The sequence below is a fragment of the Megalops cyprinoides genome, chromosome 3 (assembly GCF_013368585.1).
Source record: "Megalops cyprinoides isolate fMegCyp1 chromosome 3, fMegCyp1.pri, whole genome shotgun sequence".
NCBI classification, from domain to species: domain Eukaryota; kingdom Metazoa; phylum Chordata; class Actinopteri; order Elopiformes; family Megalopidae; genus Megalops; species Megalops cyprinoides.
The window spans coordinates 31,745,489-31,764,453 of NC_050585.1; the positions used below are offsets into that span (position 1 = coordinate 31,745,489).

General features: G+C 41.2%; 1 protein-coding gene across 1 annotated transcript; it reads left to right on the plus strand.

The window, feature by feature from the left end:
- Positions 1 to 653: 653 nt before the first annotated feature.
- On the plus strand, positions 654 to 16,486 carry LOC118774750 (transmembrane 9 superfamily member 2-like). Its single transcript, XM_036524223.1, has 17 exons — positions 654 to 953; positions 1,664 to 1,731; positions 1,884 to 1,977; positions 3,486 to 3,613; positions 4,116 to 4,245; positions 4,696 to 4,823; positions 5,817 to 5,928; positions 6,063 to 6,142; positions 6,314 to 6,419; positions 6,899 to 7,031; positions 7,345 to 7,464; positions 7,672 to 7,729; positions 7,847 to 8,006; positions 8,149 to 8,300; positions 10,435 to 10,546; positions 11,233 to 11,404; positions 16,201 to 16,486. Exons 1-17 carry the CDS (start codon positions 816 to 818, stop codon positions 16,266 to 16,268), a joined length of 1,959 nt encoding a protein of 652 aa, XP_036380116.1. The 5' UTR covers positions 654 to 815; the 3' UTR covers positions 16,269 to 16,486.
- The last annotated feature ends 2,479 nt before the right edge of the window (positions 16,487 to 18,965 follow it).

The window sequence follows — 18,965 nt, forward strand, 5'->3', positions numbered from 1 at the left end:
TATTTGATTATAAAAGACAGGTTGTTAACTAGACAGTGAAACCCAGATAGATAGATCAGTGTTCCATAGTCCTGAATCTGGGGACCGACTGTGTATGATGGTTTTCAGTCTGCCTGAGCTCTCAGTTTATTAGGTTTAATTGATGTTAAATAAGGACTGATCTCTATTGACTTCACTTAAATATTTTCTGTTACCTCTCTGTTACAAATATGGGTTATTGGAAATATGTTTGCTCTTAAATAAATATAGCCTACATGTGAGATGTTTCTGTAAGTTATTTCTATTTGTTTGAATCCCTTAAAAATAGATCTAGTAGCCTAATACAAACATTCACCATAAATGATTGAGTAACTGTTCAATTGTGTCTATCACAAGAAATTGTTAACATAATTTAAATATAGAATATATTAATAAGGTGTAATGCAATTAAGAACTAATTATATTGGACTTAATTGGAACAGCTGTACCAAATTTGTTCAAGCGACAGACATTCACGAAAATATGTTGACTAACAGTTTCTTTTTCACGTCGAGAGCTCAGACAGCGGGAAACACGACCAAGAATACACAGCTGGCGAACGCTGTGCTTGCTAGTAGTTAGGAGTCTAGTGACGTGACATCCACTTCCTTCTTCTACGTCAACACTCCCAGAGTACAGACTAAGGTTTTACTGTGTTAGTTAGCTGCCTGTCCTGTCGTTCATTCTCACTCGTCTGGAGTTGTGAACGGGCTTAGCTAGCAAATTGTGAAATTAAAGTAAGGGACAGCATAACATTCACAAACATTGCTAGTAAATGAAGTGACATTTTAACGACAATGAAGAAGCAGAGAGATCATGTTTTCATACTTACATGCACGTTAGTAGCATTTCATTGCTGTTCATGTTTTTACCTTCCGGGTTTGGCCCCAGTAAGTTTTTGCGTGGAAGGGAAAGACGAAGGTGAAGACTGCAAGGTAAGTTAGTGTAGGTAGCGAAATTGGCCGTTTAGCCAAAAGAGCATTTGCTTATTTTCCTAAGATTGGTTATCGGTTTTGCTTCCATGTGTAGTCACTTTATTCGACTCCAAGTTGGTACGTAGTTTATGCCTTTTTGGCTGACTTGCTAGTGAGCATAACAGAAAGCAAACTGTGGTAGATTTGCAAGGTAGTGAATGTTTTCTGGTGGTTTTTGCATGTTAGGAGACAAATTGTCAGAAAGCTAGCTACACACATCTATATTATATATAGTAACATATAGTCACAGTTTGCCATGTTATTTCTAGTTTCTAGTTGGCTAGCTAACTGCAATCGCGTCAAGTTGAACGAGTTCATCAGTTTGGAGTATTTATTAGTTAACTGCTTAGGCAGTTGACTAATAAACCAGCACGTCAACGTTGAATTGCGTTTATCAGAACGCTGAGGTCTTGAAGTCTTAAAGATACTATAAGATCAATTTTATGAAAGACAAAACTCACAGAAACCAAAACAGCGTGGACTGAAATGACAGATCTTTGCCCCATTGCAGCGCAGATTGCTTATGCATACAGCAAGTTTTGCGCAGTGTGTTGGAACTGCTGAATCCACGCAGTTGTTGTACAGTCTGGACTGTAAATTAGCTGTTTTTATATGGAGTAGGCCTACTGAGGTGAATGATGTGCTGAATTCTCCCCACTTTTCCACTTTAGGCTTCCATTCAGCTGTTTGTGAACCGCCTGGACTCCGTGGAGTCAGTGCTTCCTTATGAATATGACGTGTAAGTACTATGCAAACTAAGAGACATTTGAGATTCTGACACGTCTTAGGAGAAATGATTATATTTACACATTTTGAGATGCTCAAACAGCTGGACGCATAGGTATGTGAGAGATATGTAATCAGTTCTTCTGTCTTCCGATTTCTGTGAAGCTTTGATTTTTGCCAAGATGCTGAAGAGCAGAGACCATCTGAAAACCTTGGCCAGGTGTTGTTTGGAGAGAGAATCGAGTCTTCTCCTTACAAGGTAATGTAGGATGTATATCTTCAGATATTGCATTTTCCCTTTCCTATACAGCAGTGGTGGTCAACCTTGTTACTGGAGAGCCACATGGGTTTGCTTTCCTGTATCTAGATTAGCAATCCATCTCTGTGTAGGCAGGTCTCACCAGGTCCATGTACAATGTTTGCCTGAAATTAACACATTAGCTATTAACTGTGCTGTGCTGTATACTTACAAATGCAGTAAAGGTTCAGACTGTGCATAAAGTTGTATGTGTGTTTGGTTAAGATGACACCAAGGAGGAGCTATGTCAGCAATGTTGTGTAGACTGGTTATCCTATTCTGACTGATGTGATAATGGATATGCTAATTTTGATCTGTCACACCAACTGGAAGCACGACATCGGCATTCTACAGTAGATTTTTGATCCCTTTCTGCTGGTCAAATGTGTCAGAGACCAGGTGTTAAGAGCTGAAAGTATTCAGATCCTGCTGACAGCTAATACACAATTTTCTCTGTAGTGTGCTGAGTGTGCACTGGAACCAGGATAGTGAATTTATTTAAGGTTCTAGATAGTTTTCCATTGACATTTTTTTAGCATGCTGAACCATTTCGGCTCAGTCTGCTGGCATTACTGCTGCTGGCCTATGTACAAGTGAGCTGTGGGCAGAGTTGGCAAGCTGTGTAATTATGTTGCCTCAGTCAGCACTGGTGCGAAATACTGACAGGAAAACTCAGAAGGGTGGAAGCAGCAGGTTTGTAAAACCTCAGAGGCAGGAGGTCAATAACTAAACAGACTTCTTCTTAACACTCTCTTAGTGTGTGTTGATATGGGATGCAAGTGTGAAGTGGAAGTGAAAGAGTGCTTCTCAGTTATAAATAAGAACATGTTCATAACTGACTAACCTCCTCTGCTGGCTTCTTCACTGAATATGATGCAGACTGGCTGAAATCTTGGATTAGTTTAATATTAATCAGGTCCTGTGACATGTTATTGAGACTCTTGATAAGAGGTTTAAACACCCAGGTACTGCAATTCAGTATTCCCTGAGTCATTGCTGAATTTAATCTATTAGGTAATTTCTATTAGGTATTAAATGTCTTGTTTAGTTAAACATGTTCACTGCCATTATCTCTCCAACAGACTGGCAAAAAATCTACTGAAACCCCGATTTCACTTAGTATAGGTGCAGCTAGGCCTCTACTTGAACAGTTTTGCAAAAAAAGATGAATTTGAGTAATTCATGAATTTTTAAACAACAAGATTGCTTTCACTTTCATTCTTTCCTTCCTGGGCATAACTGCGTTTACTGTCTTGGGGTTCTTTTTAAAAGAAAGTTTGAAGATGGTGCTGTCTTTACTTTGAGGGACTTTCAATGTCCTGTAATGCCTACCATTGTCATGTTTCTTTCTCCTGTTCTTCTTTATGTCATTTTTAAATAATCCCACTTCCCTTTGTTGAAAAACTAGAAATCGTTACATTTGAGTTTGTTAAAATATTTTGCTTAAAACTTTGTGTTTTGTTTTTCAGTTTTCATTTAAAAAAGAACAGAAATGTGCAAAGGTATGCACCAAATCCTATGATCCCAACAATAAAGATGACATGGCTAAACTTGAGTTTCTGAAGAAAGGGATGGAGCTCAACTACCAGCATCATTGGTGCGTAAATCAGAAGAATGACCCTCATTTACTTCCATGAAATGGAATTTTCTGATGGAAGTCTCTCTCTGGATTTAGAACCATAATTTTTATGTTACTGAAACAAAGAATTTCGTGGTTATGGTTATTTCATGATTATTTCATGATTAGGGGGCAATAACTAAAAAATTGAAATTGTAGTGTGTGTGCTTTCATATTTAGTGATAACATCTTTTTCGTTCATTCAGCACAGCAATTATACAATTCTTTCAGATCTGCTTATTTTACATCTTGTTGTTACCTAATTTTTCCCATTTTCATTTAATGTGAGTGTAGCGACCATCTGCTTTTTGTAATTGATCCTGGTTGCGAATCCAAAATTTTCACCAGGTTGTTGGGGTTAGGGTTTGGAGTTGGCACGCTGATCTTAAATGTGTAGGTGGAGGGGAGCCAATTGTCTGAACCTGCTGCCACCGGCTGTAACGGTAGCATCCTGATTGATGTGTCCTTGTTTTGGTTTTAGGATAGTTGACAACATGCCTGTGACATGGTGCTACGATGTGGAGGATGGACAGAAATACTGCAATCCGGGCTTCCCTATTGGCTGCTACGTAACGGCTGACGGGCGGCCAAAAGATGCCTGCGTTATCAATGTGAGCGCTGTGTTTCATTGGACACATACATGATGATTCGCAAAGTTTTCTCACCTCACAGGGTGTGCGTTATTCAACGAGATCATGAAAATGCAGAAATTCAGTACCTTGGTTTCTAAAGACAAACTGGTATCTTAACAAGAAGAAACAATCAATCTTTGTCTCTTCCATCTCTGTGGGCTAATTATTGACATTTCAAACATTTTTTTGGGTGGTGTTTCTGGGTCAAGGTTGGCAAAAACTTTGGATGTCTCATTTCAGATGTAGAAAGTAATCACCAATTTTGCCCTCATGTGAAGCCAAACGATGGTTTTTGAGATGTATGGGAAATGCAAGCACCATGCAGTTTGCACAGTGAGAATTCTGGTCTCTTTGGCCAGGGGGAAAGAAATGGAGGAGTTAAAGATTGCATTGCTGTATATCCTGAAAGACTGGTTTCCTTAACTGCAGGCGGAGTTTAACAAGAGGAACACGTTCTACATCTTTAACCATGTTGAGATCGTTTTGACCTACCACAGCGGTGCCAGCGAGGGCTGGAGGGGGGCACGGCTGGTAGGAGCGACTCTGGAGCCCAGGAGGTAATGCACTGCAGATAGGCTGTGTTCCTGAACTGAACTGTGGACTGAACTCCTGGGATCTGGGGGGAGGGGGGGTTATTTGCATATGTCTATAAAAGGTGTTTTATACCGTAAAGAACACATCTTTAATTATAATAGTGCCATGTTTAGCTCTTGGCATAAGGTTTTTTTTATCTTTGTGTGGTGCAATACTGTGCCCACTGTTAAGGGTGGAGCCAGTAACATTTGCAAATAGCATTGGTGAATTGGGCAGCAGCTGGCAGAAAGCACAGGGAGGAAATTGTATGGTGTGGAGAAAGATAGGTGTACACCAGCAGAACAAATAGGGACAAGCCGATAGTTTAGTGTCCATGGTGAAACGGGTAAAAGCTAGTGTGTGAGGAGGACAACTGGAAAAACAGCACAGTGGACATTTCCTTCTCCTGGTTGGGTTTTTTGTGTCACTGGGGTCTGTAAGAAATGTTGGTGTGGCCCGCGTGGCTGCATAAATCATGAGCCAAATGTTTCCTGTGCTGGCCAGGAACTTTTTTTGGGTGGGGTGGTATACTGAGTGCCAGTTGGCACACTCCAGCCAGATCAGTGGGATCAACACATAATGTGTTTTCTCTTTCTGTGGCACCTTTCACCTTTCCCAACATTGTAGCTTGGTAGTTACATTTTGGGTTATGGTCATGAATGGTCAAGCATTTGTTGCTGTTGCACTCAGTCATCTAAATTGAATGTGTTCTTTCTGGATCAGCAAATACGGTGCAAATTCTGTAGGGCCTACAGTGCAAATGGACTAAGCTGTGACCTCATCCACCTCACGAACCACAATGTTCTAACCAGCCACTGATAGTGCCATATAGCTTGAGAATTCATTCTGTTCTGTTGTCAGACCTAGAGTAAACGTGTTAATCTTTGAAGAGGGAAATAAAAGTAAAAAAAAAAAAAAAATAATAGATTTGTGATTTAAAGGTCCAGTGACTAGCACTCTGTCCATTGTGTCGTCAGCATCAAGCATGTGGATGAAAACAATCCGTCGTGTGATGGAGGGCCCATGGACATACCGGCGGATCTGAAAAGCAAGATCCAGTTAACGTACACCTATTCCATCAGTTTTGTGGTTAGTGCTTCTCATCTGAAACAGATTTTAAATGCCCTTAAAAGTCTTTGTGGCTGTTGTTAAGAGGTAATGTCGTCTCTGTTGTTACATTGCATTGTCACCATGTGGTCAGTGAGATTCTGTATTGTTTGTAGGAAAACAATAACATCAAATGGGCCTCCAGATGGGACTACATTCTGGTGTCCATGCCTCACACCAATATCCAGTGGTTTAGGTGCGTGTCTCCCATTTCCTTTAAGCCTCAGGTAGACATACATCTGCATGTATCATGAGTCTGTCTTGGTCTGAACAGGGACTAAATTCGCCAGAACCTCAGCGCACCTCCTTTACTGTGGATAATGCATAGTTTGTCATTGATCCTTTTTTTTGTCCCCACTCTCTGCAGCATCATGAACTCTCTGGTCATTGTGCTCTTCCTGTCTGGCATGGTAGCTATGATAATGCTGCGGACGCTGCACAAGGACATCTCCAGGTACAACCAGGTGGACCAGGTAAATGCATGCCTGTGACTGATATACTGTCATCTAAAGTCAATGGTTCATTATTTCAGAGCATAAACAGATTTGAAACTCTGTTGGCCCCATCAACAGTAGACTGTGTAATGGCAATGCCTCACTGGGAAGAATTGAACTGGCAGTCTCTCTTATACAAGCCCTGTTCCTCTACCTGGGCAACTACATTAAACTGCCACCCAGCTTCGAGTGAACTGCCATGTAAACATGCTGGTAGTTTAATTTTGTGAACATTAGTCTGGTTTTTGGTTGGCCATGTTTTGCATGTAGGGTGTTTCGAAAGATACCCTCAGGTATTCTCACACAATTTCATTGTTAAGCATCACATGACACATCAATCAGTAGTGGCTGCCGTGTCTTTTGTGAATATGGTTGTAACTTGTCCAGTATTTAAATTGAGGTTGGTTTTTGGAGGGTGGTGGCTGCGTGCCTGTTTGCTGATTGGGTGTTTCTTACAGGAAGAAGCCCAGGAGGAGTCTGGGTGGAAGCAGGTACACGGTGATGTTTTCAGGCCTCCCAGGAAAGGCATGCTGCTGGCCATATTCCTGGGGCAGGGAACCCAGACCTTCACCATGATCTTCATCACTCTCTGTAAGTGCTGCACACACATGCAGGCAGACACACACACTTTATTTAATCTGATATCTCTGCCGATTCATGCACTGTAGAGAATATTTGTTTTCTGATACCAGGAAATGACAACAGTGACACACAGCAGGCTTCTTAAGGCAGTAATATAGCCTGTGAATTTATTAGAGGCACTGTGTGACTCATGGACACATACATACACTCTTCTCACAGGTATATGACCTATATTCTGTGGCCCATTGATGCTGCTACCTTGTCTTCCTCTCATTGATCTTGCAATTTTTCCACTGACTGGTGGTGGTGGTCTCTTTCACAGTTCTGGCGTGCCTTGGCTTCCTGTCCCCAGCGAACAGAGGCGCTCTGATGACATGCGCAGTGGTCCTGTGGGTACTGCTCGGCACCCCAGCGGGTTACGTGTCTGCCCGCATGTACAAGAGTGAGTGCGCTTCTTACTGCACTCTGTGCTCTTGACTTCCAAGATCTATCTGCTCAGTATCGCTCGTCTGGGAGTCTAGTTAAAAAAAAAAAAAAGACACTTTGTAGACAGGACTTTTGTACTTATTTGGGTGAAAGGAATTCAAATTTTTTGCTCGAACACATTTTTTCTGAATTGGATTTAATGTTACTGTGTGTGTATTCTCAGCATTCGGGGGTGAAAAGTGGAAGACCAACGTTCTGTTGACAGCGCTGTTGTGTCCAGGGTAGGTCTGCTGCGTTGCTCTCCCAAATCCCAAATTCCACCGACCCTCGATGCAATGGAGCTTTGTGCGACCCGCAGGGCATCCTCAGTTTGAACTTTGCCCCCCCCCCCCCCCCAGGATCATCTTCGCGGACTTCTTCCTCATGAACCTGATCCTGTGGGCAGAGGGGTCGTCGGCGGCCATCCCCTTCGGTACGCTGGTGGCCGTCCTGGCGCTGTGGTTCGGGATCTCCGTGCCGCTCACCTTCGTTGGAGCGTACTTCGGCTTCAAGAAGCAGGTGTGCAGGCGGCCGAGGGGCAGGGCCAGAACAGGGAGCGGAGAGGACTGAAAACATGATAGCGATTTCGTCCCATCCTTTTAACTCTGCATGTCTGTAATTCGTTTAACTCTCCGCATATGTGCATGCGCATTACTTTCAGGCAATCGAGCACCCGGTGAGGACCAATCAGATCCCGCGACAGATCCCGGAGCAGTCCTTCTTCACCAAACCCCTCCCGGGGATCGTCATGGGCGGGATCCTGCCTTTTGGCTGCATCTTCATCCAGCTTTTCTTCATCCTCAACAGCATCTGGTGGGTGTTGCTTCTGTCTCCTATCTGCTCCTACCAAAAAGTACTGCTAAACTGTAAAATTAAAAATATATGTAATATATAAAATATACAGATGTTACTTAACATTTCACAGTTACTAATTATTATAGTAAATTAGGAATATGTCATCACAGTACATTACAATTGTTATTAGTGGTTTAACATTTGCTGGTTTCGAACATACAGTGCTGGCCAAAAGTATTGGCACCCCTGCAATTCTGTCAGATAATGCTCAATTTCTCCCAGAAAATGATTGCAATTACAAATGTTTTGGTAGTAATATCTTCATTTATTTTGCTTGCAATGAAAAAACACAAAAGACAATGAAAAAAAAATTAAATCAATTATCATTTTACACAAAACTCCAAAAATGGACCGGACAAAAGTATTGGCACCCTCAGCCTAATACTTGGTAGCACAACCTTTGGACAAAATAACTGCGAACAACCGCTTCCGGTATCCATCAATGAGTTTCTTACAATGCTCTGCTGGAATTTTAGACCATTCTTCTTTGGCAAACTGCTCCAGCTCCCTGAGATTTGAAGGGTGCCTTCTCCAAACTGCCATTTTCAGATCTCTCCACAAGTGTTCTATGGGATTCAGGTCTGGACTCATTGCTGGCCACTTTAGAAGTCTCCAGTGCTTTCCCTCAAACCATTTTCTAGTGCTTTTTGAAGTGTGCTTTGGGTCATTGTCCTGCTGGAAGACCCATGACCTCTGAGGGAGACCCAGCTTTCTCACACTGGGCCCTACATTACGCTGCAAAATTTGTTGGTAGTCTTCAGACTTCATAATGCCATGCACACGGTCAAGCAGTCCAGTGCCAGAGGCAGCAAAGCAACCCCAAAACATCAGGGAACCTCCGCCATGTTTGACTGTGGGGACCGTGTTCTTTTCTTTGAAGGCCTCGTTTTTTTTCCTGTAAACTCTATGTTGATGCCTTTTCCCAAAAAGCTCTACTTTTGTCTCATCTGACCAGAGAACATTCTTCCAAAATGTTTTTGGCTTTCTCAGGTAAGTTTTAGCAAACTCCAGCCTGGCTTTTTTATGTCTCTGGGTCAGAAGTGGAGTCTTCCTGGGTATCCTACCATAGAGTCCCTTTTCATTCAGACACCGACGGATAGTACGGGTTGACACTGTTGTACCCTCGGACTGCAGGACAGCTTGAACTTGTCTGGATGTTAGTCGAGGTTCTTTATCCACCATCCGCACAATCTTTCGTTGAAATCTCTCGTCAATTTTTCTTTTCCGTCCACATCTAGGGAGGTTAGCCACAGTGCCATGGGCTTTAAACCTATTGATGACACTGCGCACGGTAGACACAGGAACATTCAGGTCTTTGGAGATGGACTTGTAGCCTTGAGATTGCCCATGCTTCCTCACAAATTTGCTTCTCAAGTCCTCAGACAGTTCTTTGGTCTTCTTTCTTTTCTCCATACTCAATGTGGTACACACAAGGACACAGGACAGAGGTTGAGTCAACTTTAATCCATTTTAACTGGCTGCAAGTGTGATTTAGTGATTGCCACCACCTGTTATGTGTCACAGGTAAGTAACAGGGGCTGTTAATTACACAAATTAGAGAAGCATCACATGATTTTTCAAAGGGTGCCAATACTTTTGTCCGGCCCATTTTTGGAGTTTTGTGTAAATTGATACTTGATTTGACTTTTTTTTCTTTCTCTTTTGTGTTTTTTTATTGCAAGCAAAATAAATGAAGATATTACTACCAAAACATTTGTAATTGCAATCATTTTCTGGGAGAAATTGAGCATTATCTGACAGAATTGCAGGGGTGCCAATACTTTTGGCCAGCACTGTATGTCAGAACACACATCAATATGTACTTAGATTCCATTATTATATATATGATATAAATTATAGCAATAATTTATACGCATGTTATGTATGCCACATTAACATAGTTTATACATGTACTTTTCATATGTTGATTTTGTTTTTGATTCACATTTTAACGTTTTAGCACTTATTTTTTTTGGTGGCAAGTCATTCCTCCTGTATGTTGAAGTTCTTTAAAAATTCAAGGAATTTGAAGAATTCAGAGTTGAATGAGGAGATTGAGATGGTGGATAATAAGTCACTCTCCTGTCTGCAGGTCTCACCAGATGTATTACATGTTTGGCTTCCTGTTTCTGGTTTTCATCATCCTCCTCATCACCTGCTCTGAAGCAACTGTCTTGCTGTGCTACTTTCATCTTTGTGCAGAGGTGAGTAAGGACACCTAAACCGCACTGCCCTCATAAACTGTTACGATATATTTTTGTTTCATTTAGCTCTGAAACTTTTCCAGCAAACAGTAGAAAAATGGGTAATTTCTAAAAAGTAGGCTACTTACTGGCTCCCATATGGCTCAGTCAGCTAAATTGTCCATCCCAGGTGCAGGCCGAGCCCAACAACCTGGGTTTTGACGCCTGTCATGTCATCAGCCATAAGAGAGCTGGAGCCCACAGTAGTGGATCAAATTGGCTCTGTTCCACCAGGGTAGGGGTGGGTATATCGACAGGGCTCCCTCGTCTGTCCCCCACAGCGCCCTCTAGCAGCTTGGGAGGTGCGTGCAGTGTCCCTCTGTGACTGCAGTGGGGATGTGCCTGTCCTCGCATCAGCCCCTGACCCACTGTGGTCCACTGTGGGACTTGCAGTATGAAAAACAGCCTTTGGCTACACCCAAGTGTAGCAGAGGATTGTGCTTGTGCTTGTGAGCATGGGGTGGTGGGGGATGTGTGAGGAGATAAGCCTAGTGTTCAGTTGGAGTTTCTAAATTGGTTGAAAAGAGGGAAAAAGCATGAAGGCAAATAAAAAAGCTTCAGCACTCAAGTTATGGAAGGCCATTCATAACACAGTGTCAGTGCATAGCACCCACAAACACCTGACTAATGTTGTTTGGGTTCTACAGGACTATCACTGGTGGTGGCGGTCGTTCCTCACCAGCGGATTCACGGCGGTCTACCTGTTCATCTATGCCATACATTACTTCATGTCCAAGCTGCAGATATCCGGCATCGCCAGCACCATCCTCTACTTCGGCTACACCTTGATCATGGTGCTCATTTTCTTCCTCTTCACTGGTGAGTAGGGTAGAGTTCTGCGGATGGCTGCCTACTTCCTCTGCAGCATCTCACAGCTGTGTAAGCAGATGGTGTCTTGCGCTGCAGATACGCTCTTTAACCTGTCTCAAATTCTTGGTGTATACCCTACCCCCACCCTCACCCCCGATAGCAGGTCAAATGTCGCCTTGTAACATTGTGTGCCAAAGTAACGTTTTGGCAGCCATATTGTCACCATTTCTAGTGTCCCAATGGCCTCAGTGGTGGTTTAGAGTAGTGTTGGCTTTATTGCAGCATTTCCAGTTTATGTGGCAAACATTAACTTTATCAGAGATCCCGCTGCTAGGGCCAGTTACTGATCAATAAACCGCCGTGCCTGCCTGCCCTCCAGAGATGGTTTAATAAATCTCTTTTACAGTTCCTCTATTTTCCATTCGGTCATACTAATTATTCTGCTCGCTACCCACACACACCCACCCTGCTCACAGAAACTACAATCCAGGGACCTTTCTTTTGTTTGTAATCGACTTCTGATTGGAGTCTGCTTATTAATATATGATAATGTCAGTGCTTGCGTCACGGTGCTAGGGATGTTGTTACGGTACCCCTGAATAGGTAGAATATTGCCAGGGTCGGCTTTGTGCCACGTGAAGTGGCCCATGGATACGCTTGCTTTGTGTGGGTAGCCTGGCTCAGGGAGAAGGGAGAGTCCACAGTGACGGAATCAGGACATCTGCCCAGCCCCCTCAGGTCATGTTACACCGAATCCCTACCTGCCTGCCGTGAGAACAGAATCTGTTTCCATGTTGACCCATTGCCTCTGGTTTCAAAGGGCAAAAAGATATAGTGTAACAGCCAACCGGGAAAATCTGTGCCTCTCTACCTCTTGTTAGCCTTTTCGACAACACAGCTGGAGGCAAAGCTGGCTTTTTTCCTGTGCATTGCATCGCATTACCAGCAGCCAGCACTCTAGCACATGCCATCACTTTCTGCTGTGAAGGCCATATGAGGTGCATAGTGTGCGTTACAGGGAAAGCTTATGCCATATCAGCTTGAAAAGGCATCCCCTTTGATAAGAGACAAGTTCTGGCTTCAGATCAAAAAGTTGACTGTGACCTGAGCTCCAGGTTGTATACATAGGAGCTTTGTGTCCAAGTTCACCTCCCAGAGTCCAAATGAATGGATTTTTGCTGCTACAAGTTTGGTTGAGGCTTTGTTTTTTTTTTTTTTAAGAATAGAGTGATTCATTTTTATCAGTTTCAATGATCATTCAAATCAGGAAGACTTACAGGTTTTGCTCTGTAAGTACAAAAAAAAAAATCACCCCCTTCCCACGGAAAGTTTGCCTGGCCCTATCAAACAAAACTTCTTGCTAGAACTGGGCCAGGTGTGTTGGTAATTCTTAGGCATAAAATGCAAGAATGTTCTTACCTTCTAGCAAACTGGACATTGGAACATTTCCTTGTGGCTCAAGGTACTGCAGGAAGTAAGAAAAGCACATTTGAGATCTTGTGAGGAATGAAAGCTGCATGCTGGTGTGCTGCTAGATTTTTTAAAATAAATATTTTGTTTTCTGTCTATTATAAATGAAGTCAGTAATTTGTCCCAAATGATTGCCTGTGTTTCAGAGGCATTACTATGATGCAACTGAAGTGAAAGTGAGCTTCTTCAAACCAGATGGATTATTTATTCATATATCCAGGAGCTTATCCTGGCAGATCCTTTAACAGCAACGTGGAGAAGTGTATCAAATGTCAAAAGAAGACATGGAAGCCTTAAGCATGTTATGCAATGGGAGAGAAACCCCAATGAGTTCAGTCCTGGAAGAATGGCTACCGAATAGCCTCTTTCTTCCAGACTGCTGTGTCGTTTGTCTTTCTGTGAATGAAATACGAACTTGGGCACTACAAAACAGTGCTTACCATGATAATTCTGCCCCCCTTCACAGATTGGCTCACGTTTCAAAAAGCACAGAGGTCATTCTTTGAATTATGCTTTGCTCCAATAGTACAGTCGACAAGGTCGACAATATCAAAAATTGGAAATATCAGAAATGGTATTTTTCAAATATGAATATTCATATTTTACAAAATAAATACATTAATATACATAAATGGTCAAAAAACTAAGTACTATTCGCATAACATAAAATGGGATGGAGTATACCAGCATGATTGTGTCCATAACATGTATGAATCAAATGTTAGTGTGTGCTTGTAGGTTGCCAGGGAAAGTGCATCATAGCATCATAAAATCATATTCCTACTTTAATCAATTATAAACAGTTAATTAAAATACAAAGTTCACTTTTTTGCCAAACATTCTCTCTGTAGGAGGGTACTTGATGGCCACTTTTAGGACAACTGGAAAGGCTCATGCGAATTTCATGTTGATTTTGCATGGAATGACCCCAGTGTCATCTGCCATTGTCACATTTCGTGTGAATACTGTACCAAGTAGTCTGGGTGGCTCCTGTGCAGTTGTATAAATCAAAGTTTTTTGCCATATGTGGTCACTCAGTTGCAATGATTTATTACCTTGTTTTCCGTAGTATTGGATATTGGCTCAGTTTTGTAAGACATAGTTTCCAGGGGGTCAAAATAGGATATTGTATCTTTATTCACCTTAGATGCAATTATCTGCTTCAGTTTCAAAGGGATTTTTTCTCTTTGATTACTCCATCTTTATCACAGACAACAGGAGCTTGAGGCATTTAGAGAATTTATCAAAGTACTTCAGAGGATTTGTCATGTTTTAAATATTGCTACCTTTTAGCATTGTTTAGTACTATACCTCAAAGTGTATTCATGTTTGCAAAACAGTAGGACAATTTATGATGTGTCCAAGTGTAAATACTAATAACCTGCATATCTAAGCCATACACAAGACTGGTGCATCAGCCATATGAACATTACACATTGCGTAAGATCAAATTTAGAAGTCATTTCATTAGGGCTGTGATGGTAATGATTTTTTTCTTCCCGCGGTAATAAAGCAACAAATTACCGCGATTTAGCGGTTTTAAACATGCAACATAATTGAACATTTATGATGTCGGTAGGCTATCTACTACAATCACTGCTTGTATAAAGTGCTGACAAAAAATCGAAATGTACTCATTCTTTATTTTACGGTCTTTTTATTTTACGTGGCAAATGCAGATGTGCTGAACAGCAATTTTCGTTTTAACCCTTTCGCGCCTACGGTCACACCGGCGTGATTAGCCGTTTAGCGCATATGCTAAAACTGGTGTTATTAGAACACTAGATTGGAGAAATTCTAGCTAATTTTAGCTTTGAGGAAACAGCAATTTAACTCTAAAAATATAGCAAATGATAACTGAAATCTATAGAAACTTAATAAGGCAAATGAAAACATAACGAACCATATAAGGTAACACGCGCGCTACATACCATAACAAATAAGTTGCATGCGAAAGGGTTAAAACGAAATTTGCCGTTTAGCACATCTGCGTTTGCCACGCCTTTCAGTAATTCAGCCAGGTAAATATCCGCGCTGGAATTACGGAAGGAAGTTGCGGTCAAACTTGATAATATGATTAATTTGCGTTAAAACATTAACGCGTAAAAGTTTCAAGATTACTCACGAACGAGCGTTAACACGTTAACGTTGACAGCCCTAAAATAAATAAATAATTGCGGTAATGAGCTCAACCCCGCGGTAGGTGTCTCATGACGGCGGTGTTGCGGTGATGCGGTTGTCGTCACAGCCCTACATTTCATGTACATATTGAAAAATTGAGTCCCATGACTTTAAAGCAGTAGTATTCTCAAATGAGCTAACAGGGTTTTTTTTTCTCTCTCTCTATTGAGACACAAGTTGGCATGGAAACTGCATTTTCCTCATATTTCCTTTTTATTTTTCCGTTTTCCGTTTTATTTTGATTTTGTTCCTGCAAAATTGACCAGTGCCTGAATGCCTAACCTTTGCTTATTGACAATTCAGCAGTCCTGCCGCCACCCCCGCTCATTGTGGGACACAAGTGTTTCACAGTCAGAAGCACTAGCATATGGCGAATTTAAGTGTTTTTTTGTGGACAGTTTAATAGGCATGTTAAACTTTCTGTAGATGCAAGCAAATCCACTGGGATCACCAAACTCCATCTCTCTTCTTATGGTCTGAAGAATCCTAATCCAGCCCATTCCAGATTGCTTTTTGCTGGAGTCTTTTCTGCCCCTCGTTCTTTGATCAAATATTAATTCCACAGCCTGTTGTAGGCCAGAGTTAAACTCTCCCTGATAGTGCCTTTGTACGGCTCATTTGCCCTCCAGAGTCTAAGGAATTAAGATCTTATGTCTGAGGTGACATCCGCCCTGAAATGGCTTTGGAAATGCCCTCGCCAAAAGAGAAGGCTTCTCCAGTGAAGACACAACATTAGCATTTACAATTGGATCTGGAAGAAAGCGTTGCTCGAGTCAGACAGCTGAGCTGCAGCATCTAGTGGGGCTCTTTGAGAGAGGGATTTCCCAGGCTTCAGAAATTCAGTTGCTACCACTGGTAGCTGTGCCTAACTGAGATGGCTTTTGTATTGTTGAGTTATTTTGGTAATCCACTGCCCTGAAGTGCCTGCTTCTGAGCTCCTGTCATTCACATTTTTAGTTCCTGTGTTATTTATTTTGGCATCACAGGAATTTGTCAGTTTGTGATTTGCATTGTAGGCCCTGTGTGTATGGAAAGAATGCCACGGTTCTCCCACCCTGGGCTCTTGTAGCTGCTGTTTTTCCCCTCACGCGGTCAATCCTCTGTGTGACCCGTCTTCTTACTCGTCCCACTTCTTCGTTTCTCTTTCCCTCCAGGCACCATTGGCTTTTTTGCCTGCTTCTTGTTTGTGAACAAAATCTACAGCGTGGTGAAGGTGGACTAAGTGGCTGGAACTTCCATCCTCTGCTGCAGCCCAGTCCTACAGGAGTAACACCCTTTCCAGTCACAAGTATAAGAAGCAGGAAGCTGTGCCGTGAGGCAGACATTCTACCCCTCATGAGAACTTGTGGAAAATGAGAGCTGGAAATGGCTGGAAGGGTAAATTCTGTGAAGCCAATGTTGATTTGGAAGGAAAACATACAGTGCCTTGCAAAAGTATTTAGACCCTTGTCCAGTTCATTCTGTGTGATATTTTATTTAAAAACACTGAAACTCAAAATTAATTATTTTAATGTGAATTTGTGGTTTTATGTTAGAAAATGTCAGTCATTTTAAAATAATTAATTTTGAGTTTTTAAATAAAATCGCATAGAATGAATTTCCAATGTATAATTTGTAATTCAGTAAAATACGAGAATTGGTCACGGGTCTGAATACTTTTATAAGGCACTGTATTTCGTGCTTTGAGGTGATTTTCATTACCGTCGCTATTATTGCTGTGGGTCATTGGTCTGGTGTCCGCCCAAAAGCTTCTATGAAATCCAAAGAGACTGTGTAATTCAGTGCTTTGTTTGAAGGGGAATTTCATCCTAACTACTGGGTACCTCAAGTCTGACGAACTGTTTTCACTACAGAGGGAATTTAATGAAATGCTTAGAAGTTTGGCCTTAGCTTTGCATTGGTGAAGAGGATTTTGTGTTGTTTTTTTTATTATAGCTTGAAAATACATATGATTTGACACATGAAAAGCTATTGAGTGCAAATTTTAAGGTCAGGCTGTTGTGTTTTCATTGCAATCTCTCTTCAAATATTCCTTTTATATGCTTAAAGAAATGCCTGTTAATGACTTTTTATTGATGTACTGTTGTCTTTTGAGAAGTAACTTGAACATGCAGACAATGAATTCAATGAATGTCAGCTTTTTTCTTGAACTGTAAAAAAAATATATTTTTAGTTTATTTTAGGTTATTTTTCATGTTCCGTTTTTGTAATTTTGGGGGAAGGGGAGATGGGTGTAAGAATCTTGCACATAATACGTGGTATGATTTTGTACTTGTATCATTAACCATGCCATTGGCCCTGGTCAAATCAGTTGCAATTTTCTCCTTTGTGTTATTGAACATCCTTTGTTCATTAAAAAAGAATAAATGACACATTTGGTTATGGGCCACACCGTTGCATTGCTCTGTTTTTTCCCCCTCTTTTCAATATGTTTAAAGCATATTCATCAGTCTCCAAGCCAAGAGAGTGCTGATATAACGGCAGTTTCCAGTGAAATGTGTCATCATAGCTGTCATCATAGCTGTCTTGAAATTCATATAATACTGGATATGTGGAAAAATATACTTAGTGTTCCGCTTATTATATCAGTCAATTAAATGTAAAAGCTCTTATTGTAAGAAGTACAAAGAGCATTTCACAGAACCTCACACATAGTTCATTCAGTAATAAAATTCAAACACATTTTATAATAAAAAATACATTATATACATAGTTAACAATACATTTAATTTATTATAGTATTTCTACTACATAAAGCAGAAATGGGATTTTTCAATATGTAAACGAATATCTATTTGGTAAGGCAAAGCGTCACTCTAGATATGTACAATATTAATTTCCCTTTGTTTTCTCTGGGTTGTCAGTACCACTTTTTAAAATATGGTCAAGTTAAGCTTTTTTGTTTTGTACCAAAGTACTTTATGCTGTGTATCTGTTTCCTCTTATTTTTCAATCTCAGTTGTACGTCAACTGTGTTTCAAGTGCAAATGGTGTTTTTGCATTTTTTGAGGGGTATATTGTATGATTGAATGGTATTGTACGTTGCAGATACATATTGAAAGTTCGGCTGCATTTGTTCAAAGATGATTCACAGCAGAATTATTGTTCTTGCACAGCATGCCTTTGGTGTCCAGCGAATACATCCTGCTAAATATTTATATGCTAGGAGTGGTTTCTGAAGTTAGTTATACTGGCCCACATATGTGGCACTGTCTGCAACAATTTTGGCATTTGCAGATGAAAACTGCAGTGAATATCCCTCTTAAGAATCTTAAATGAATGATAAAATACATCTTCCAATATAAGCCAGACTGCTTCTAAACAAGTAAGTTTGGTGACAGGTGAGGACAGTGAATAATGAGCTCCTGTTGGGACAGAAAAACGTGATCAAACCTGCTTTCCTCCCCCTACGCTGAGAGATTGCTTCTTTTGCGCAAGGGAAGGTTTATTGCGGTGGAATGATACTGCCTCTGCTTTGAACTTCATGAGCAGACATGACCACCGAAGCAATTCGCTCTACATTGCATTTTGCACCTTGTCCATCCGATCCCAGAGGAAATCAATTTGGAAATGTCAAGAGGCCTGAACTGACTGAGTGGGTAAGAGCTTTCAAGTACGGTTTGAAGGTGTCCACGTCTCCCAAGTTAATCCATTAGCTGGCTGATTCCATTGGTTTGAAACTTTTTTCCTGATTGTAAGGTAAACTCTTGGGTCAAGATTAAAGACATGAAAATTTTATTTGATATTTTAATGTCCCAAATGGGGGGTGCCTAAAATGGATGGTGAAAGCAGCGATTCACCCATCATATCCTTTCTCTTACACAAACACCTTGAGCCCCATGGTTCACTTGCTCTGAATCTATTGGGGCATCGTGAAGGAAACCTCCATCTGTGGCAGCCTCTAGATAATCCTTGTCAG

Bases quoted from the DNA above. Each gene is read 5' to 3' on its own strand.
- LOC118774750 (XM_036524223.1), top strand. From the start codon at position 816: ATGAAGAAGCAGAGAGATCATGTTTTCATACTTACATGCACGTTAGTA. The intron at 7,465-7,671 runs GTGAGTGCGCTT...GTGTATTCTCAG, and splicing joins GTCTGCCCGCATGTACAAGA to CATTCGGGGGTGAAAAGTGG. The intron at 8,007-8,148 runs GTGTGCAGGCGG...CATTACTTTCAG, and splicing joins ACTTCGGCTTCAAGAAGCAG to GCAATCGAGCACCCGGTGAG.